This window comes from Felis catus, chromosome B2 (assembly GCF_018350175.1).
Source record: "Felis catus isolate Fca126 chromosome B2, F.catus_Fca126_mat1.0, whole genome shotgun sequence".
In the NCBI taxonomy this organism is placed as follows: Eukaryota; Metazoa; Chordata; class Mammalia; order Carnivora; family Felidae; genus Felis; species Felis catus.
The window spans coordinates 106,625,513-106,650,278 of NC_058372.1; the positions used below are offsets into that span (position 1 = coordinate 106,625,513).

The following is a 24,766-nucleotide window of genomic DNA, read 5'->3' on the forward strand; positions in this document are numbered from 1 at the left end:
AAGTATCAGTAAGATATTTACATTTTTTTACACGAAGTATTCAAAGTCCAGTGTGCATTTTACATCTCAGTTTGAATGAGGCACAGTTTAAGCACTCAATAAGCCAGATGTTGCTAGCAGCTACCATACTGGATCACACAGCTCTCTATTACTGTTTTCCATAAACTACATTAAATATCTCCAAAAAAAACTGACTGTAATTTACAATAGTTTTAAGTATATATATTGATCTCAAGTATAGTAAGTGAAATTGTTGAGTTAAATCAACAGTTTTTAATACAGCTCCATGTGGTATGTAAATCATGTAGTTATTTAATATGTATGTTGAGATTTTTACAATAATAAATCTTTCAAGAATTCAAACGCATTTACACATTTCACCTAAAAGTTGTCACAACCAACCAAAATAATGCAGCACTTCATGCCACAGCATTGGAAATCAAGAAGGAAGATATACCTTCCTCCAAGACAAAATAGGAACAGTAACAGAATTAAAGATAGCTAAATAAAATATTCTGTAGATACACTCTAAAACAAACTCAAATTATACTTGGTAACACTAGTCCAAATTTCATGTATATTATTTTGAAATTAATATTAAGTATATGCCATGGTAATTCTCAGCTGGGAGTTACAGAACAAAGGAGATGAACACTTTTGGATTATTCTATAACATTTGGCATTTCATAAGGATAGATTTAATTTTATAAATGAGAAAAAAACACTTTATAGATCTATGGTTAGTGAATAACAAAAAGACAAGGCCAAAGTAAGTAAAGCACATGACATTCATATAAAATAAACTAACACAAAGTATGTTTAGTTTATAAAGCTGACATTACATTATAAATCTCAACCTATTAGTTATGTTCTAATGCAAGGCTATTTTCAATATTCAGTAATTCTCCACAGTGGTTGTTTTCCTGATCCCTTAACATAAAACAGATATGCCATGAAGCAAAGCCCACAATGAAAAACAATGAAAAACAAGCCTTTGTAAGTTAAAAGATTCAGGACAATCACCAAAGAACAGAGAAGATGAAGAGCAAAAGAATAGCTCCCATGAAGTGGATATTACGAGAACTTCAGAAAGACAGAAATTCAGGAGGGAAAACATATCCTAAATGTAATCCAGTATTACATAAACAAACACAAAGCTTTCCTTCTAACTAAACAGATATGCCTGCTCTAAGTGCCTGCTTTAATATACCTCCTAAAACGACTTCCTATATTCAGGTTAACATTTTTAAGCAGCTGCACTTCACCTTTCCAGATAGTCCATCATAAACGCAATCAAGATCATCCATAAACGCACCAATCACTCAAACCATAATTCTGATTCATTTTCCACAGAAGTCCTAAATTTCTATTAATGTCAGTCTTCCAGAGTTCTATTACTCCATCTAACTTTCATCCACCATTCTTCAAACTCCTTCCTTATCCTTTCCTAGAACTCTTGCCCTATTTGCCCTATGCCTTATCCATATATAATAGCCTTCAAATAACACTACCTATTGTGATCATGCCTTAAACTCAATGGATTCTTTGGCCATTAGGATACTCTGTATAGTTCTGTGCAATATATACCAGTAAAATCACTCATTGCTTCATGTGTCACTAAAAAACGGACAGGGAAAGGAGTTGGGAGTTCAGGTTAGAGGTAACAGCAAAAAATAATGGAAGTCCAAAAAATACATCATCTTCATATTGGCTCAATTCAAGAAGAAAGTAGAAATCATGCTCTTCATCCCTAAAAGATTAAAGGAACTTATATTTAACACCCAATGAATTAGTGAGAAAAAGCCATATTTGCTACTGTTAAAACAAATAAATTAATTGAAGAGAGGAGACTGAAGAAAAGGTCATTTTCTAAATAGCAATAGAAAAGTTGAATAATTACATAATAATACACAGCAGGATCACAGTTTCTGGATATTATGAAAAAGAAACCATTACCAGTAATATTCTCAATAAGGTATTTTCAGTTCTCCAGCCAGTCATTATGAAAAGGTAGCACACAGTCTTGATATTTCGTAACCTAGTCTGAGGGGAGGGAGGGAGATTATTTTTAAGCTCTCCTTGGCCAAACTGAGGAAGGAAAATTTCCACCTGGATCCATGTTAACACCATAATATTCAATGGAGGGTGAAGTAATTATTTGAAAACAAAGATTATTGAGTTTATTTCATTTCTGGATCTCAAGTAAATTTTTGAAAAGTCAAAACATAGGACCCAAGTTAAGAAAGAGTATAATTTGCTTAAAGCAAACAGCTTTACAATAACTAAAAAAATCCCAGGGCATCCACTCAGCAACTTTTAACTCCTCAGATCTGTTATCATTCCCACATCATTCTCTCCTCAAAAAACAAGGTAATTTTGGGGCGCCTGGGTGGCGCAGTCGGTTAAGCGTCCGACTTCAGCCAGGTCACGATCTCGCAGTCTGTGAGTTCGAGCCCCGCGTCAGGCTCTGGGCTGATGGCTCAGAGCCTGGAGCCTGTTTCCGATTCTGTGGCTCCCTCTCTCTCTGCCCCTCCCCCGTTCATGCTCTGTCTCTCTCTGTCCCAAAATAAATAAACATTGAAAAAAAAATTTAAAAAAAAAAAAAAAAAAAACAAGGTAATTTTTAAAATTCATTGAAGAGAATGGCTAATTACATTTTTTAAGCCCTCAAAGCAGTTGTTTTATTTTCAATTAAACTTAGTTCAAATTGCTCTCCAGCATTTATTTTATGCCTTTCTGTTTAACCACATATAATAGAGTGTTATGGAATGAATTGTGTCCACCCTTAAGATACATTAAAACACCCAAAACCTGCTAATGTGGCCTCATTTGGAAATAAGGTCCGTGCAAATGTAATCAAAAGATGAGGTCGTGCTGAATTAGGGTGGGCCCTAAATCCAGTGACAGGTGTTCTTGTAAGGGGAAAGAGAGATCTGAAGACACTGGGGAGAACCAAAGAAAGCCATGTAAAAGAGGATTGCTGGTAACCACCAGAAGCTAGAAGAGGCAAGGCAGGACAATTCATTCGTAGAGCCTCTAAAGACAGCATGGCCCTGTAGACCCCTTGACTTTGGATTTGTGGTCTCCAAAACCATAAGTAAATGTATTTCTATTGTTTTAAGCCACCCAGTGTGTGGTAATTGGTTATGGAAGCCCCAGAAAACAAACACAGGGAAATACGGGTTAATGTTTCTGAACCTGCTTTACTTGTACACTAGGGGTTGAACAATAAGTAAATGGATGGTAGGTGGTGGGAGGTATCTCACTGTTGGGAGAGAGAAGTTATATACAGACAAGCAAGGAAAAGGCTAAAATAAGCTCTACTTTACTGAATTAGAGTCAAGAGATATCAGCATGAAACACATGTTTATCTTAATATAAATACTGATGAATACACACAGAAACAATTATAGATATATGTGTATACACAAGTTGGTAGACATACCTGCATAGCCTAGCTCTGTCCTCTGGGACAGCCTAGAAGCCATGACACCCCAGCAGTAACAAGCATTCCCAGCACCCAGATCTTGATTTCTAAATACGATTCTCCAATAAAAGGAACCAGAGCTCCTTGAAGAAATCACTGATTCCAGGGTGAGGGTAGAGAAAATATAAGACGAGCATGGGACAATTTATAGTACCCAAAATTAGGAAATGCTCAAAAACAAAAGGATGGGTGTGGGGCAGAAAGTGTCACAGGAGCCAACATGAAAGAGTTCCTAATGGAACAAAGCTGTAATAATTTGAGCAACAAAATAAATATTATTGAATCATAACCCAAAAAAATAAAATATATATGCATAGTCCATACTGATATAAATGAGGGAGATAAGGATGAATCTTTCTTATAAAAGAATTCCAATTTGGGGCACCTGGGTGGCTCAGTCCATTAACTGCCCAGCTCTTGATCTCAGCTCAAGTCTTGATCTCAATGTCGTGAGTTTAAGCCCCACATTGGGCTCCATGTTGGACATGATGCCTACCTTAAAAAAAAAAAAAAAAAAAAAAAAACTAATTCCAAATTATATACATATTTTCCCCTCCAGGATATAGAACTCAGTACCCCACAACCACTTTATGTTTGGGCTGGACTTAGTGATTTGCTTCCAAAGAATAGAATATGAAAGGGCAAAATAATAGTTTTATAGTGGAGAAACCCAGAAAACACATTTTAACCAAGAGATCAAGGTTAACATCACCACTGGTATCAGATAGATATCATGTACCCCCTGACATATGACACTTTCATCTCTGTACTCTTCTTCCCAAAAAGCATAATCTCAATGTAATCATGAGAAAACATCAAACAAATCCACTGAGGGGCATTCTATAAAATACCAGTGTTCCTCAACACTCTTAAGGTTATGAAAAAAGGAAAGCATGAGAAATTGTAACAGACCAAAGGAGATTAAGGGAGACATTACAACTAAAAGTAATATGGTATCCTGAATAGGAACTAGGAGCAGGAGAACATTAATAAAAAACTGGTAAATTCTAATAAAGTCTGAAGCTTAATTTAAAAAAAAAGTAGGTATAATACATGAGCCCACATTGATACAAACAAGTGAATAAATAAATGGAATAGAAAGGACAAATAAATTTTAAAGAATAATTCTAAATATTAAATTCAGGTACTTCCTCTTCTAGGAGGTGGAGTTTAATACTCCCCCTAAGACTGCATCCAAATAACATAATACAGTAGAAAGCAGAAGGGGTGCCTGGGTGGTTCAGTTGGTTAAATGTCTTGACTCTTGATTTTGGCTCAGGTCATGATCTCATGGTTCATGGGATGGAGCCCACAGGCTCTGCACTGACAGCACAGAGGCTGCTTGGTATTCTCTCCCTCTCCCTCTCTCTTTGCCCCTACCCCCCCCCCCATTTGCATGCAAGCTCATGCTCTCTCTCAAAATAAAGAAATAAACTTGAAAAAAAAAAAAGTGGAAGAGTTACTATACGGTGGAGAAACCTGGCAATCCAGGTACTACCAGTTCCTGGACCTTATTGAGGACTTTTAATAATATATACTATATTATTACAGCTTGCTAATATATATACAGCTTGCTCCTGAATTTTTGTTGCTGGTTTAGGATTCAACTCTTTGGGATCTGCTAGAAAAATTTACTTGTTCTGAATTATAGCTCCCAGAATTTCACTCTTGTTTTGTCTTGTTCTCCTTGTCACCATAGTGTTATTTGTTTTTCCCCGAGTTTCAGAGGGATTTCAGAAAGGAGTTAGGTAAATTAAAGGACAGTATTCAACTTGTTGTCTTAAGGTAGAGTCCTGCTTGAATTTCTAGGTTTGCACATATAAAGCTACCTAATTCTTTTAACTGGATACACAGTGAAATATTTAACCATGTCCCTATTAATATACTTAAAGTTGCCTCTAAACTTTTACTAAACAGTGCTACAGTGACTATATTTGTATGTATGATCTTTGTTCACCTGTCTGTGTGCTAAATCAAGAATATTTATACTTTACCTAGGATATTTACAGGTAATTGACCTCTTTGTGTCTCACTTCCTCCATTAGATGGTTATTGTGAGGATTAAATGAATTATTGTGTAAAGTACCTAAGACATAGTAACAGCTAGAAAGTTGTTAGTTATCACTGCCAAGTTTTCCTCTATAAAGGCTGAATATATGTACTAGTTATGAGAGTACTACTTTTCCCAGCTACGCTCAGACTCTGGATATTAGAGTCTATTTTGGGGGAAAAGGGACTATTTCCCCCTGTTCCTGAAAAGCAGTATCCCATCATCCAGACTTTTATTTCACTAGGACTTTGTTCATCTTTTTGATGCTTATTGGGCATCTGTACTTTTCCCATTGTTTACTTTTTATCTATAAAATATTTAAAATTATAAAAAATTTTGAATTTTATAAATGAATACCTATTTGGGGGCATTGTCCTTATTTGTAGAAGCTCTTTAAATAACATGAATTATTATTTCCATGTAGTTTTATTTCAAATATTTATTCCCAGTGTGTCATTTCTTAAATTTACTATCTTTTATCAGTGTTCATTCAAAACTTTTGAATTTTCATTAAATCAAATAAATGTGTTTTTAAGAAGTACTTAAGTTGATGGGGCGCGCGGCCAGGTGGCTCAGTCGGTTAAGCATCCTACTCCAGCTCAGATCATGATCTCACAGTTCATGGGTTCAAGCCCTGCATCGGGCTCTGTGCTGACAGCTCAGAGCCTGGAGTCTGCTTCAGATTCTGTGTCTCCCTCTCTCTCTGACCATCTCCCACTCACACTCTGTCTCTCTCTCTCAAAAATAAATAAACATTAAAAAAAATTTTTTTTGAATACTTAAGTTGATACGTTTGCTAGAGAAATATATATATAACAGATATTCTAGCCTTTTATTTTATTCCAACTTGTGATTTGGCTCATCTGTTGTAAACTGGTAAGGCTTTTATTCATTCTGTGTGTTCCTTCTAATACATCAAAAAATATCCCCCATCCCCCACCCAAAGAAGTCTATTTTACTCTTAAATGCCCAGGAGGTCAAACCCAGTCCCAATCTTATCTCAGCATTTGAATGTTTGAATGTCCTTGGAGAAAAGGCAATTCTAGGAGGTGATGTGGACTAGGTCATGTGATTCATTTACAATGAAAATTAATTTTTTAAAGAAATCCAATATAAATAAGACAAAAAAAAAAACGGAAAGCAAATCACAAACATATATGGAATGATCCAGTTTTAGTTTTATTTTAAAACTTGTGTGTAGGTGAATAAATGTACACAAAAGATCTGGAAGAATATGGAACACACTGATAGTATCTGTTACCTTTGAAAATAAAGCAAGAATTAAAGAAGGGAAAATAAAGGGAGATTTCACTTTTTGTTCTATTTAATACTATATAGGTTCAAATTTTTCAAAGACCACAAATTTAATGATATTTGAAATACAAATTTGCTTTTAAAATTATGTTCACCTTTATGCTTTTTTAAATGTGCATTTATTACTTTTTTAAAAAAATTGGCGAAGTAGAAGAAATACACAGAATAACTGACACTAAGGAAAAGTTGTATAACCTTTTTTAGTTCTTTTTCTGTTTTTTTCTTAAGTTTATTTATTTATTTTGAGAGACAGAGTGGGGGAGGGCCAGAGAGAAAAGGAGAGAGAGAGAACCCCAAGCAGGCTCTACACCAGCAGCCCAGAGCCCGATGTGGGGAAAGGCTTGAATTCACGACTGCACGATCATGACTAAACCAAGAGTCAGACATTTAACTGAGCTATCCAGGTGCCCCTCTCTTTGTTTTTCATTTATATGTGTCTCATAGATTTTCTGGTTCAAGATTACTGTCTGAGCACACAAAGTTATATTCTCTCCCTTTCAAGGCTCAACAAAATGACAGTAGAAACTCATGGCAATGAAAATTACAGGACCATCAGAGAAAAAAATTGCAAGAAAATCCCAGAAGGTGGAAAATAAAGGGCTAATTATTGAAGCAGAACAGAATATGTGGCATAAAATACAAGTCTGGAAATGTAGCACAGGGAGTTCATTTAGGAGAACATCAAAGAGGGTGTAACCTCAGAAATATCAGGTACAAAAGCAGGCTAAAAACAGGAACCTTAACTGAAAATCTATATATGCACTGTTGTGTTGAACAAAATTGAGCATCCAGTAAATACCAGTTCCTATTCTATGACAGAATAAACAAACCCAAAATAAAGCAAGGGTGTGGGTACAAAACTGTGAGGGTGGCAGTAGAAGCAACACTGTTTTAGATAAGCCAGCTGGTAAACTTCCTAAGACAGAGAAATCTGAGGAAAGAGACACAAAAAAGAGATCAAGGAAGGAGAACACAAATCGTTTTAAAATCAATGATGGTAATGCAAAGAACTGCACTAAGCAATTTAAAAGTCATGCTGTTAAATCTTCATAATACATAAAAACAAGTTATCTCCAAATGAGAGATGAAAAATATAAGGCTGAAATGAGAAATTATTCAAGGTTGCAAAGATAATTACATGACAACAGGTTTAAACACAGCGTAAGCTCTTAACTACCATATTAGTAAGAGCAGTCATTAAATCTTTTGGGAATTAATTTACTCATTTATATAATGGCCTAATTAATTATATTTTCTCTAAAGACCCATCCAATTCTAACACTATGACTACTACCAAAAGAAAATAATCCTACTTATCATTTACGGCTTAAGATAACAGACCATTAGTATGCTGAAAGCTTGAAAAAAGTCTCTATAATGGGACATTTTCTTTAATACTTCAGGAATATCACCAGCCTCCCGCTGAAGGACTCTAAAATAAATGTCAGTAGTAGTACATGTAGAATACTATACTAAAATGTTATTTCAGGGGCGCCTGGGTGGCGCAGTCGGTTAAGCGTCCGACTTCAGCCAGGTCACGATCTCGCGGTCCGTGAGTTCAAGCCCCACGTCAGGCTCTGGGCTGATGGCTTGGAGCCTGGAGCCTGTTTCCGATTCTGTGTCTCCCTCTCTCTCTGCCCATCCCCCGTTCATGCTCTGTCTCTCTCTGTCCCAAAAATAAAAAATTAATAATAAAAAAAAAAAACGTTGAAAATAAAATGTTATTTCAGATCAATCAAGTAAAAAAACTCCACTAGACAACTGCCAATATACCCTGTCAATTTCACTTCAAGAGACAAAAATATGAATAAAACCTAAACAGACTTACAATAAAATCAACAGTTCTAAGAGTATCCATTTATAAACCAAATAAGGCTGTGAAAACAGGATATAAAATCTTATATTCAGGGAACATAAAAAAGAAAGTTAAAGAAATAGAGGCACCATATACTTAAATTATATTAATGTTTCAATTTAACAAAAGAATACTTGTCTTACAATTATTATTTTTTACAATTCACACTCCTATTTATCTGCCCCTTCACCACCTTGTATATATTTCCTTCCTTTCCTTGAGTTGTATGTTTTAAATAGTCAACTAACAACAGATGCAAGTCCATAATGAAATCAATATTCAATGCAACTACTAACAAAGTTATGGCAAACAGTAATAGTTAAGATTTTTATTAACATCTGTGAGAAAACACTGGTGAGATAATGGAAAGCACACACTCTTCCCTATATTTACTACTAAACGCAACTAAAAGCCCTAGACATTATATGTAAAACAAACATAAGACTAAAAGTTGGAGAAAATATGGCAGACCAGCTAAGAAACTCAGGACGCAAAGAACGAGACAGTGAATTCCTTGAGTTTTCTTTTTGCCACCCAGCTTTGGAGCTGAAAACAAACAAACAAACAAACAAACAAACAAACAAACAAACAGCCACCCAAAAGAGCCATGGGCATGGCTCAAAAAAGTCCCAGAAAAGCCTGTTCTCCCTAGCCAATGGACCAGGGAAGAGGAAGCCTAAAATGACAGAAATTTTCCAGACAGTAAACACTCTTCTCCAGCCAAACACCATACAAAAAACTGCAGCCCTACTTCCACTCACACCAACAAAAGTAAGTGGAGAGCCTAGACTTCCAATCTTGCCATGCTATAACAAAGTTCTCTAAAATAGCCTCACCAGGGTAATTCCAAAGAAGGCCAAGTAGGGAGACATGATTTTCATCCCTGTCTGGCAGTATGGATAACCACTATGCACATATATATTCTTAGGTTATATCAGAGGGGCCTGCCTAACAGAGAGGCTCGACATTCACCATCTCCCAGCAATACAGAGGTCACACACAAATGGTGTCAGTAATGATGACCTGAAAACGTGGACTTCTACCCCCATCTAGCAGTAACAAGGCACTCCCCTCCAAACTCGTCAGATATCAACAGAGGCCAAGTGGGGAACCTAGACTTCTAGCTCCATCTGGCAGTAAGGAAGTAGTACCCCTCCTCATTTCACATGCCAGAGCAGTATCTTACAAAATCAGCTAATAGAAAAGGTTTAAACATACTAATAAACATTTAAAATAATTTTATATTACATATACTTATGTGTTTATAATTATAAGACATGTGATAAAAGTATAAATGTAACAATATTTGCCATGTAGTAAATAAATCTAGAATCTCATAACTGTACAAAATAGACCAAATTTCAGTTGAAAATCTTTGCCATACAAAGAATAAATTCCCAAAATAAATGCAAAAATAAATAAATACATGTCAACACCAAGATAACAGAATTGTTAAGAACTCTCTGGTAAGGATTTTAAAGAAATCATTATAAAATTGCTTTGCCGAACAATACAGGCATGCCTGAAACAAATGACAACAAAGCATCAGCTAAGAAATAAAACACATAAAAATAAATAAATAAATAAATAAATAAATAAATAAATAAATAAATATTTTAGAGCTGAAAAGTACAGTAACAAAAATAAGCTCAGTAGATGGGCTCACCATTAGAATGGAGTGGACCCCCCCAAAAAAAAAATCAGTGAACTGGAAGACAAAATAATAAAAAGTACCCAGCCTAAATAACAAATAAAAAATTGGAGAGGGAGGAAAAAAAGGAACAGAGTATCAGAAGCCTCCAGGACAATAACAAAAGATTTATGATTTGTTCCATCAGAGTCCTGGAAGGAAAGAGGGAAAGACTCAAGTAATCAAAGAAAATAATGGTTGAACACTTCCCAGGTTTGGCAGGAAGTTCAGATTCAAGAGGCTGTACAAACCCCAAATAGGAAAAACCCAAAGAAATCCACCCAAAGACATGTGATACTTAATTTCTAAAGTCTGAAGACAAAGAAAATAATTTTTAGAGTAGCCAGAGGAAAATGACAAGAGATCTGCCATCAGACCATGGAGGCCAGAAAGAAATGGCACAATACTTTTCAAGTACTAAAAAAAAAAAAAAAAAAAAAAAAAGTCAAACTAGAATTGAATACCCAATGAAATTATCCTTCAGGAATCAAGGGAAAATCAAGACATTCTCAGTTGAAAAGAAATTCAGGTAATTTGTATCCTAAAAAAATGGCTAAACCAAAAGGAAACAACAAAAAGAACCTTAAAATATAAAGGTAAAAATAACATAGAAAGCAAATATAGGCTGTCTGTTTGCTCTTGAGTTTCCTAAATTATGTTTGATGGTTGAAGTAAATATTATGACACTAATATAAAGAGATAATATTTGAAACAATTCTAAGTGGGGGATGGTAAAAGGATTCTATACTCCACTCAAACTGTTAAAGTTATTTACATTACATACATATATATATATATATATATATATATACACACACACACACACACACACATATACCTAGAGCAATCACTAGAAGAGCTATACAAAGAGAGACACTTAAAAATACTAAAGGGGCACCTGAGGGGTTCAGTCGGTTAGCTGTCTGACTCATGATCTCATAGTTCATGGGTTCGAGCTTCACACTGGGCTCCATGCTGATAGCGCAGAGCCTGCTTGGGAGTCTCAATCTCCCTCTCTCTCTGCCCCTCCCCGTTCACATGTGCACATGCACATGCACACACATTCTAATAAAAGTTTTTTAAAAAATACTTTAGATAAATCCAAGTGGAATTCTAAAAATGTTCCAGCAATGCATAGGAAAGCAGGAATATGAAAAAAGAAAAAGGACAGAGAACTTAAGTATCAATAAATCAATAATTCCATTAAATGTAAATGGCCTAAATATACCAATTAAAAGACCGAGATCAGCAGAGTGAATTGTAACTCATGATCCAACTGTCTGTTGTCATAAGTAACTTCAACTATAATGATACAGATGGTTGAAAGTAAAAAAATGGAAAGCATTTACCATTTAAACATTAATCAAAGGAAAGCCACAGCAGCTATATAAATATCAGATAAAGCAGACTTCAGTACAAAAAAATTACCAGAGACAGGATTACTATATAATGATAAAAGGGCCAATCCACCAAGAATACATAGAAATCCTAAATGTATATGCACCAAGCACCAGAACTACAATATATGAAACAAAAATTTAAAGAACCAACCAAAGTATACAAATCCGCAATTATAGTTGAGACTTTAAAAATCTGCTCTCTCAACAACTGGCTGAATAGCTTCATAGAAAATCAAAGATATAGAAAAAAACACCACTACCAACATGACCTAATCAATATTTATAGAACATTTAACCCAACAACAACAAAATACACATTCTTTTCAAGTGCCCACAGAAGATATACAAAATAAACATATGCTAAGACCTAAAAGAAACCTCAAAAAATTTAAAAGAATTGAAATCAGATGTTTCTGACCACAACACAATCAAACTTGAATTAATAAGAAAAAGATGGCAGAAAACACCAAACACTTTGAAACTAAACAACATACTACTAAATAACTAAGGTCAAAAGGAAGTCTCAAGGTAAATTAAGAAAATACAATAAACTAAATGAGAACACAGCATATCAAAATTTGTGGGACAAAGCCAAAACAGTACTCAGAAAAAATTATAGCACCAAATGCATACATCTAAAAGAGGGAAAGTTTCAAATCACTAACCAGATTAATCTCCCACCTTAAGAATTTAGAAAAGAAGTAAAATAAACCCAAAGTAAAAGGAAATAAATTAATAAATAGCAGAAATCACTGAACTGAATTAATGAAAGAACTGATCCTTTGAAAATATCAATAAAACCGACAAATTGCTACAAAGACTAAAAAAGAAAAAAGAAAAGATAACAGAAATTAACAATACCAGAAATGGAATAAGGGATATCACTACAGAGGCTGCAGACATCAAGAGATAATAAGGAAAAGCTATGAACAACTCTATACACATAAATTTGACAACTAAGACAAAACAGACCACTTCCCTTGGGGTTGAGCGGGTACTATCATAATATTCAATTTCAAAGAGATAATTTGAATAACCCTATAACTATTAAGGAAACTGAATTCATTATTTTAAAACTATGAAAAAAGAAATCTCTAGGCTCAGATTATTTCACTGAAGAGTGCTACCAAACATCTACAGAATATCATTCCATACATTTCTCTTCCAGAAAATAGGAGAGAATACTTTCCAATTCATTTTATAAAGCTAGTATTATCCTGACATCAAAACAGGATAAGACAGTTCCTTCAAAAAAGAAAACTACAGACAAATATCTCTATGGGTACACAGAAAAATTCCTTAACAAAATACAAATAGAATTCAGCAATATATGTAAAGAATTATACATTATGACCAAGTGAAGTTTATTCCAGGGATGGAAAGCTGGCTCACCATTTGAAAAATCAAGCAATAAAACTTGCCACCATATCAACAAGCTAAAGAAGAATATCATTTATCAAGTGATGTAGACAAAGCATTTGCAAAATCTAGTACCCATTCATTAAAAAAAAAAAAAAATCTCAGCAATTTGAGGTAAACTTCCTCAAACTGATAAATGGCATCTACAAAAAACCTACAACTAACAGTTGTTACACAGCTACTTAACAGTGGAAGACTAAGCACTTTATCTGTAAGATCAGGAAAAAGACAAGAACGTCTAGTCCTACTACTCATCTTCAACACTGTTCTGGATGGTCTGGTCACTGCAATAAGTGAAGGAAAGGAAATAAAAGGCATATAGATTGGAAAGGAAGAAAATCCCTATTTACTAATGGCATGATTGTGCATAGAGTAAATCCCAAGAAATCTACCAAAAAAAAAAACCTCATAGAACTAAAGAGTGAGTTCAGCAATGTCACAAAATAAATATACAAAAATCAACTTTACTTCTATTGTAATAACAACATATGGACACCAAAATTGGAAATACAATGCCACTGACAATCACTCAAAAATAAAAAATAAAAAATGAAATATTCAGGTATAAATCTAACAAAACATGTACAACATTGGTGAGTAAAGTTAAAATCTAAATAAATGGAGAACTATACCACGTTAATGGACTAGAAAACTGAAGAGAGTAAATATGTCAATTCTGCCCAAAGTGATATATAGATAACACAATTCCTATAAAATTCTCAGCAAAATTTTTGGTACATATAGACAAAATTATTAAAACATATAGAAAAGCAAAGGAATGAAGACAGCAAAAACTGTTTTGAAAAAGAATAAAATGGGAATAATTATTCTACCCAATTTCAAGACTTATTGGGCAGAGAACATGAACTTCAATCTTAGTTGTACGAAAAGATTAAGTCACCATGTTTCGGTTTTCAACATCTTGTACATTCTAAGACAGGTTTGACCCTTATCTGGCTCCAAAGAGGTAACCTATAAACCCTTAGAATATCCTGCTTAATAAGAGTGTCTTTGTTTACCTGGGGACCTTGGGTTGCTTCATATGGTCTATGCTAATAATGCGATTTATGGTGGAAGGCTTGAATCATGTGATAACCAGCTTGACCTCTCAAGGACTACAGAGTAAGATAATCCACACATGGAGTCAACCATGCCAACATAACCAAACCATAATAAAAATCCTGGACACCAAGGCTTGGGTGGACCTTGCCTGGTTAGCAAAACTCTGTATGTGCTGTCACAAATCACTGCTGGGAGAATTAAGCAGACACAATTCCACCGGGAGAAGACAACGCAAGTTTGGGCGTAGTGTCTCCTAGATCCTGCCCTTTGCTTCTTTCTCTATGGCTGATTCCATTAGTATGACAGCTCTTCTGAGCTCTGTGATTCCTTAAAGCAAATCACTGGTATGAAGGGTGGTCTTGGAGACACCCAAACATACTTACTTTATAAAAATTTAACTCAAAAATGGATCATGGAATTAAATGGAAAAGAAAAAATGATAAAAATTTAAGAAAAAAATTAAGAGAGTATCTTCAAGACCTGGGACTAGGCAAAGAGTTCTTAGACTTGACCCTATAAGCAAAATCCATATAGAAAAAAACCACACTAAACATCCAATTTTATGTTTATGCAAAAGACACTTTTAGAGAATAAAAAGACAAGGTACAGAGTAGAAGAATATATTTGCAAACCATATAGCCAAAAAAGGGTTAGTATCCAAAATACATAAAGAACTCTCAAAACTCAACAGTGAAATAAAGGAAATAATCTGATTAAAACATGGGCAAAAGACATGAAGAAACATACCAACAAAGAGAATAGAGATGGAAAATAAGCATGTGAAGAAATTGTCCAACATTATTAATCTTGAAGGAAATGAAAATTAAAACCACAGTGATACCACTACATTCTCATCAGAAAGGCCAGAATTTAAAAACCACCAAGGTTGAAAACCAAGGTCCCCAGGTAAACAAAGACACTCTTATTAAGCAGGATATTCCAAGAGTTTAGAGGTTACCTCTTTGGAGCCAGACAAGGGTCAAACCTGTCTTAGAATGTACAAGATGTTGAAAACCGAAACATGGTGACTTAATCTTTTCGTACAACTAAGATTGAAGTTCATGTTCTCTGCCCAATGCAGGGCACTTGGGTGGCTCAGTCAGTTGTGTCTGACTTCAGCCCAGGTCATGATCTCATGGTTTGTGGGTTCGAGCCCCATGTCAAGCTCTGTGCTAACAGCTCAGAGTCTGGAGCCTGCTTCAAATTCTGTATCTCCCTCTTTCTTTGCCCCTCCCCCATTTGCGTGCACGCGCACTCTCTCTCTCTCTCTCTCTCTCAAAAGTAAATAAAACAGGCAAACCATAAGAGACTCTTAAATACTAAGAGCAAACTGAGGGTTGATGGGGGTTGGGGAGAGGGGAAAGTGAGTGATGGGCATTGAGGAGGGCACCTGTTGGGATGAGCACTGGGTATTGTATGGAAACCAATTTGACAATAAATGATATTTAATATAAAAAAACATTAAAAAATATTAAAAGAAAAATACTTTAAAAAAAACCACCAATACTAGGTAGAATGAAGAAAACACTAGATCCTTCACGATGATCCATGAAATGGAAATGAAATAATCACTCTGAAAAACAGTGTGACAATTTCTTTAAAAACTAAACATACAACTTCCATACAACCAGCAACTTCATTCCTAAATGTTTACCACAGAGAAATGAAGACATATGTTTATACCAAAACCTGCACATGAATGCTTATAGCAGCTTTATTCCCAATAGTTGAAACTGAAAAGTATCTTTCAGTGGGTAAATGGTGAAGCAAAATGTGGTCTATCTAATGCCACCAATGCCAAATACTACTTAGCAATAAACTATTGACATACACAACAACGTGAATGAATCGTAAAAAAAAAAAAAAAAAATTAAAGGGTTACATACTGTATGATTCCTCTTATACAGCATTCTTGAAATGAAAAAGTTATAAAAATAGAGAATAGATTAGTGGATTCCAAGAGTTAAGGGAGATGGGGGAGCATGAGCAACACGAAGTATACACTGCAGTGATAGAAATGTTCTGTATTTTGACTGTATCAATATCCTGGTTGTGATACCATAGTGTAGAGTTTTGCAAGATATTACCATGGGTGGGGGTTGGAGGTACTGAATAAAGAATGCATAAAATCTCTGCACTATCTCTTAAAATTGGATGTGAATCTACAATTATCTCAAAATAAATAGTTTAAAAGTGAACGAGGGAAAAACTAATATGATCAGAGAAAGAATTTTGATATATAACAACACTGAACATTATTAAATATTCAAACACTACTTTATAATTTCTTATTTTAGAACAACAAAATACATCCCTTAAATGTTCTCAACGACAACCATTCTGAAGGCTCATGTCTAAACACTCAGCATTTCCGCTCACCTTCCACGCTGTCAGAACAAGAAGTTCCAATGCCGGTGTCACCACTGTCAGAAGTTATACTATGTCTCCTGATATGATTATTTCGATGGTTGGATGGAACAGCTGTGGCCTGCCACAATGACTCATTACCAGGTAACCATGCTGATGAGGAATAATCTGGGCCTACAAAGGAAAATATGCAAATGTTAGCATATTTACAATGTCTATGAGTAGACAGATCTTTTTTGACCTTAGAAAAAATACACATAAACTAAAAAAAAAAAGAAAAAAAAAGGTTATTTTTTGTCCCAAATAATTAAAATAGATCAGTGATATCTAAGATTCATCAAATAAACTTACATATCATACACCTAAAAATTCAATGCTGAGTTAGCAGCTTCCTCTGCTGAAGGACTCTGATTTCCCCTTACAGGTATTGAACTTTTAATTAAACATGTACTGCTGCCTTGTTAAAACTTTCAAATCAGGGGGTGTTTGGGTGGCTCAGTTGGTTGAGCATCCTACTTCTGCTCATACTTTGTGAGCTGGCGCCCCACTTTGAGTTTTGTGCAATTAGCACAGAGCCTGCTTCAAATTCTGTCTCCCTCTCTCTGCCCCTCTCCCACTCATGCTCTCTCTCTCAAAAATAAATAAACATTAAAAAAATAATAAAATAAAATGTCAAATCGGGATGCCTGGGTGGCTCAGTCAATTGAGCATCTGACTCGATTTCAGCTCAGGTCACAATCCCAGGGTGGTGGGATCAAGCCTCACATGTGGCTTTGTACTGAGTGTGGCACCTACTTAGGATTCTCTCTCTCTTCCTCTACCCCGATACCCCACTCACAGTCTCTCTAAAATTAAAAATTAAAAAATAAAATAATAAAATAAAATAAAATGTCAAATGTATCTATCTGTCTATAAATGCCAGCACTCTGCTCTGGAATATTTGATATGCAGACATCTATCATTCCACACAGAGGCATTAGCTGAGAATGGAGGTCCAGGGAAAGCCTAATTGAATCATACCGCATGATAATTTAAGTGCAATATGCTAATGGAAAATAAATCTTTTTTTTTCTATTATATACTTATCACTTCACATTTAAAATTATCGCGTACTTATTTCTTTAGTTACATTTTGGTAAAAGTTAAACACCAAAACATCTTGGCTCTCTGCTCTATTTTCCCTTGAGTTATATTAAATCTTTATTTTTTAGCTAACATCACTTTTCAATGTTCTCTCAGTCTTTATTTTTACTTATCTTTTCCATTTTTAATTTTTATTTGCCTTTTGTGGTTTCATCCTTCATTTTACTTTTCTGCATACTTCATTAATTAGTATCCATTACAATGCCACACAAAGTATATCTGTGAACCAGTACCAGTCTGTGAACTATTTATTACTAGTTTACAAAAGTTAGTATGATCTGAAAGAGCAATTTTAAATCTGCTGAATTTTATATAAAAGCTATAGAAGCATATATCTTTATGAATGGCTAACACAGTGATTCTCAAATTGGAGCCTGAAGACTTGTGGAAGTTAACAAGTTCTATATAAGAATTTGGGGCTTTCATTTCAATGCATCCTTAAAAAATTAATAAGCACATTACAGATGATCTGAGTAATTTTAATGCCCACATTTGTGTTTCATGTTCATGAGTACAGCTACTTCTAAGTAAAGAGCAAATAACACATGGGGCACTTATCATGATATGAAACAAGACATCTTTACAGAATTACAAACTGGCACAGTATTGAAACTGGCACCCAAGTGCCCTTTAGTAGTCTTTAGAAAAAATAAAGTTTTTAGATTTCAACATAAGGATCACAGAAAGATAAACATGTCCATAAAATGAATTAAATCATTTTACCACACCTTCAGGATAGCCATTCTTTATATTAATATTAAAAAATCAAAATTCATAAATAGATTAATAATAAAACCAGAACTGAAGCTGGTTTCTACCAATATTAATTCCAACATTAAATCTTTAGTTTTAATAAAACATTATGTCATGTTAATATTAGTTTGAATTTCTATTTACATGTAATATATAAATTAAATGTTTTGGTTTCATAAATGTATAAAACAAATAAGTAGCCTTGAAAACCATATACATTTAAACTAACTAAAAATTTAAAATATTGACCAGAGACACTTCTACAAGCTTTGATGTCCAGAACAACCACTTAAAACTTTGTAGGTTCCAGACCTCTCTCTGAATGGGACTTACTTTAATTCACTTAATTAATTACTCACCTATAAAAGCACCAAGTGAAAGTATTCTGTAACCAGGCCTGTTCTCTGATCTGCCTATAATCTATACCAAAATGTTTGCTTCAATCGGCTCCTCAGGTAATATCCCCTGTATATGAACTCAAAGTCTTGTCTAAACCATTATCAAAAAGGGTAACCAGTCCACTACTTTCTCTCCCATATGCAAACCTATTGGAGAAATATTTTTCAGAAATACCCAGCAAATAGCATAAATAGGCTGGGAGTACATGTAAATGCCAAATAAAGATATGAAACAATGTCCAATCTTACTAACCGAGAAATTAAAAAATAAAGGTTTAGATTTTTAAAATTATAGTTGTTCCTTGAACAACAATGGGTCTGAACTGAGCGACTCCCCTTATATGTGGAGTTTTTTAAGTAAACATATCAGAAAACTTCCTGGAGATTTGTGACAGTATGAAAAAACTTGCAGACACACCAAGTAGCCTAGAAATAACAAAAAACTTAAGAAAAAGTTAGGTTTGTCATGAACACATAAAATGTATGTAGATGCTAGTCCTATTTTATCATTTACTCCCATAAAATATATAAAAATCCTATTACAAAAAGTTACAATTTATCAAAACTTACATAAACACTTCCACACCATACATGGTGCCATTCAAAGAGAAATGTAAATAAATGCAAAGATGTAATAATAAATCATAACTGCATAAAATTAACTGTAGTACACAGTATACTGCTGTAATGATTTTACAGCCACTTCTTGTTGCTATTGCAGTGAACTCACGTGTTGCGAGCATCCATTTAAAAAGCCACGTGAAGGTAATCATCTCTAGTATGTGTAGCACAATAAACTGATCTCTCATGGATCTCACATAGTTTTCATAGTTCATGTTTTGTGCAATAACATAAACTTTCAACGCCATGGGACCCATATGAAGTATCACTGGTGATGCTAGAAATGCTCCCAAGAAGCAGAAAAGTCAGGACATTAGAAAGAAAAAGGTGAATGAATGCTTGATATGTGCTACCGTTTGAGTACATATAGTTGCTTTCTATTTCTAGATAAATGAATCCAATATCAAGACCATTGTTAAAAAAAAAAAAAAAAAGGAAAGAAAGAAAGAAAGAAAGAAAGAAAGAAAAAGAAAGAAAGAAAGAAAGAAAGAAAGAAAGAAAGAAAGAAAGAAAGAAAGAAAGAAAGAAAAGGAAATTTGCGAAGCTGTTGCTGCAGCTACACCAGCAGGAGAGCAAAAATATGGGAAACTTTATGAAATTTTTTTTTCCTGATTTGAAAATACAGCTTGTAGGTGGGTGCAAAAGTGCCATAAGAATGGCCTACCTATAGACTCTAGATTGATTTTAGAAAAAGCAAAGTCTCATTACAGTACATGACAACTTAAGGCAAAGGAAGGCAAAGGATATAAAACTGAAGAATTTAATACCAGCACAGGATGGTTTGATAATTTGAGAAAGAAGTTTGGCTTTAAAAATGTCAAGATAACAGGAGAAGCGGCTTCTGAGACCAAGAGGCAGCAGAGGAGCTCCCAAACACTATTACAAAAATCACTGACGAGAAAGGATATCTGCCTGAACGGCAGACAAATGTATCCTACTCTGGAAAAAAATTTCCACAAAGGATATTTATTAGTAAGGAAGAGGAACGAGCACCAAATTTAATGCAGGAAGGGATAGGTTGACTCTACTGTTTTGTGCAAATGCAGTCAGGTGTATGATCAGGACTGTCCTTGTCTGTAAAGCTGCTAACCCCCAGGCCTTGAAGGAAAAAGGTAACCATCAGCAGCCAGACTTTTGGTTGTAGAACAGGCTGAACAAGAACGCTTTTTCTAGACTGGTTCCACTGATGCTTTGTCCCTGAAGTCAGGAAGTACCTTGCCAGTAAGGGATTGCTTTTCAAAGCCCTTTTGGTATTGGACAATGCCCCTGACCACCTAGAACCTTATGAGTTGAACACCAAAGATATCAAAGTGGCTTACCTGTCCCTAATACAAGGTCTCTAATTCAGCCTCTAGATCAAGAGGTCATAAGGACCTTTAAGATTCATTTTGCATGGTTCCCTATGGAAAGCATTGAAAACATTATGGAAGAGAACCCCAAAAGAGGATATCATAAAAGTCTGGAAGGATTACACCATTTAAGATACCAACATCGTTACAGAAAAAGCTGTGAAAGCCATCGACCCTGAAACAATAAATTCCTGCTGGAGAAAACAGTGTCAAGATGTTACACATAACTTCACAGGATTAACGACAGAGCCAGTCAAAGGAATCGCAAAACAGATGTGGATATGGCAAAATAGGTGGGAAATTAAGGCTTTCAAGATACGGGTCTTGAGGAAATTCAAAAGCAAATAGATACCACAACAGAGAAATTAACAGAAGATGGTTTGATAGAGATGAGTGCTTCTAAACCAATGCCAGACAACGAAAAAGACGACATAGAAGCATTGTCAGAAAACAAACTGACATTAAACAATCTGGCAGAACGGTTCTGATTACTCAAGACTGCTTTGACTTCTTTTACAACATGGCCTTTCCATGATACAAGCACTAAAACTAAGGCAAATGGTAGAAAAGTCACTTGTACTGTATAGAAACATTTTTGAGAAAGCGAAAAAGTCAGACCAAAATTATGGTGTATTTATGTAAAGTTATACCAAGTTTGCTTGCCTCTACTGTCTTCCCTTTCACCTCCTCCACCTCTACTACTCCTGAGAAAGCAAGACCCTCCTTTTTTTCCTCCTCCTCCCTATTCAACATGAAACACAACACAGATGAAGACTTTTATGATGATCCACTTCCACTTAATGAATAGAAATAATCATCATGCCATACAGTTAAAAAATTTACCTGTTGTATGTATGTCTTTGCATGAAAATCCAGTAACTGTAAGGCAAGAACTGTGTGAGATGTTTTTATGCCATTATCATCATCACCACCTAAGTATTCACCATGTACAATATCCTGTGCAAAACCTGTATGGTAGTGGATAGCCTATCTTCACATAGGCATAAAATGAGTAATATTTAATACAAAATTAATAATGTGTTGGTTTTCTTACTGTTTTATAACTTTGCTTTCAAAGAATTACATTACCATATAGTATGCCCCTCTCTCTCGTCATTGAAAAAAACTGCATATCAGCCTACCACACGTAAGTGTTTTTTAAAAATCTAACAGTTTCCAATAATATATTATGAATATGACTATAATTCTGTATGCCATTAAAATGTTACAATAACTCATTCATTAGTGTATAGGCTAGGCTACTGTGGGACAATCATATTACTGCTTCTTCACTTTCAATGCATGACTTGTTGTGTATACCTGTAATATATGAATGTGTTTTTCAGGTTATCTTTTCATTTTTGGTGTCTAGTGTTAGTTAACACATACAACAAGACTTGTACCATTTAAGACATTAAATGGTACCATTTAAATGGTACAAGACTTGTACCATTTAAGACAATATTGATATAGATACTGACAATTCATCTTATACACAGATGATATAAACTTATGGTACTGACAAACATAGTGTAGTACTGCAAATGTATTTTCTCTTATGATTTTAGTAATGCTTTCTTTACCTTACTTTATTGTAAAAATACAGTATATAATACATATAACATATAAAATATGTGTTAATCAGCTGTTTATGTTATCAGTAAAGCTTCCCAGTCAACAGCAAGCTATTGTAGTTAAGTTTTCGAGAGTCAAAAGATTTACACAGATTTTCAACTGCACAGGGGACTGGTGCCCCTAACTCCTGCATTGTTCAAGGTTCAACTGTACTTCTTTTAAAAAAAAAATTTATATTACATACCTAGAACACTGAAAATAATTAACAAATGTCATGAAGAAAACAACATTCTAATCTTTAATTTAGATTGAATTCATTCATTCTGAGGAGAATGCCATGTCTTGTCTCTATTCAAGTCAATCCAGAAGCACAAAGTAGTTAAGCACTAGAAGGGAAATATGCTTACCAGGGGATATAATAAGGAAAACTATCTTACACTATAGTTGTAAAACTCTGCTACTGAAATGGGAACTACTCACTTTCTAGGTACATGCTACGGACTTTTTAAAAAAAAATTACAATGAGGCTCAGGGATCTCTGACAATAAAGTCTTACCTAGGTCCTATCATATTAAAGCAATTGAGTAACTGACTGTAAAATCAGTTTTCTCCAGAACAAAGACAGAAGTACCTTCGTACGCTGGAACTTCTCTTTGGAAATGGTATTTTAAATTTTTTAACATGAATTTCAATTCTTTTAAATAGAATACTGAATGCCCGGGAAAAACTTACTTAAAATTATTAATATTTATCACACTGGAAATATAAGAAGGTTAGCATCAAATGAAGAGGTAACCTATTGTTACATTTTCTCTCTGAAGCACTTTTTTAATTGGAAGCAAAAATGCATACAGTATCAAGTCTTCCACAATATGTTGATATACCTATAATTTTCTGCATTTAGAATAACGACCAATCTTACTGAATTTTTTTTTTAATTTAGAGAGAGAAAGCGTGTGAGTGGCGGAGAGGGGCAGAGGGAGACGAGGGTGGGGGGACAGGAATCAAAAGCAGACTCCAACGCTCAGCACAGAGCCAAATGCAGGGCTTGATCCCACGACCTTGAGAACATAAGCTGAGCCAAAAGTAAGAGTCAGAAACTCAACCAACTGAGCCACCCAGGTGCCTCTTACTTAATTTTTTTAATGACAACTCTAAGTCAGAAGAAAATAAAAATAACACCACTGACAAAGCATATTTATTTTTACATAAAAAGCTGAATACAAATCATGAACACAAACTGCAGTGTTTCTCAAAATGCAGGTTATCAGTGGATTGAGACCAACCATTTTACATAAAACAAAACAGAAAATATCAAAGCACACTTACCCTTGTATGACATAAGATGCACATGTCTCACCTTTTAACACCTCTGAAATGTTAACAAGTACAAAGCACTTTTACACAAAGTGGCCTTCAACTGCCCCAATACTATCAGTAGAAATCAACATACAACTAAGTTAAAAAGGAATAAATCCAGAGAACACAACAAAAAAGCTATTCCTTAAACACTTAAGAGTAATCAGTTTCTAAAACTGTTCAGTCCATTTTGAAAATACTAAACTGAATTAGATGTCCACCGTCACAGATCATATATTTTGGCTGGACTGCTGCAAGTAATTCCACCCAAGCTATCTCGACCCTACTACCAGAGTTCTCTTCTGAGAATGAAGTACGTTTGTCATTTTCTTGCTTATATACATCTGTAGGTTCCTTCCTGCAAACTACTTAAGTTTGGCAAACTTCTTCACCAATTACAGCCCCATTTTCTAATCCTTTGCAACCCCTACCTCCCTTATGCCAGCTGCCCTACAAACACTCTCTAGCCACACAACACTTAATCACTGCCTCCAGACAGTCGAGGTTCTTTAACAACTCCATGCTCTTTTCCTTCTCTACCTTCTTTAAAAGTCCCAGTTCAGAATCTTGTTCTGTCTTCTGATTCCTCCAAGAGGTATTCAGTGGCATTCAATAACTACTACTTTGTGCTCTCCCAATAGATCACTCAAAATTCCAGAACGGGATTTACTAAATTATATTAACCCATTTGTGTAGGACTTTCTTCTCCCTCAGCAAACTAAGAACAGTGAAAGACACCTTTTTTTTTTTTTTTTTTTTTTTTTAGTCTCTAACACAGAGCTCTAGGGCCAGGCAGGGTCTCAATAAACTTAAGTCATTATTACTACTAGGTACCAAATAAATGTTCATGGTATAAAATTAAAATTCTGGAAACATTATAATTAGATCTAAAAAATATTCTTCCTTTTAGAAAAAGGATTAAAT

The 24,766-nt window shown here is 34.7% G+C and overlaps 1 protein-coding gene across 3 annotated transcripts in view; it reads right to left on the minus strand.

Moving 5' to 3' along the window:
* The window catches only part of CEP85L (centrosomal protein 85 like), a 170,909-nt gene that overhangs the window by 136,001 nt on the left and 10,142 nt on the right, over positions 1-24,766 (minus strand). For all 3 annotated transcript variants that reach the window (XM_045057959.1, XM_045057958.1, XM_045057957.1), the window contains exon 2: positions 16,657-16,818. In XM_045057959.1, coding sequence (XP_044913894.1) covers positions 16,657-16,818 — 162 coding nt within the window. The remainder of the gene's footprint in view (positions 1-16,656; positions 16,819-24,766) is intronic.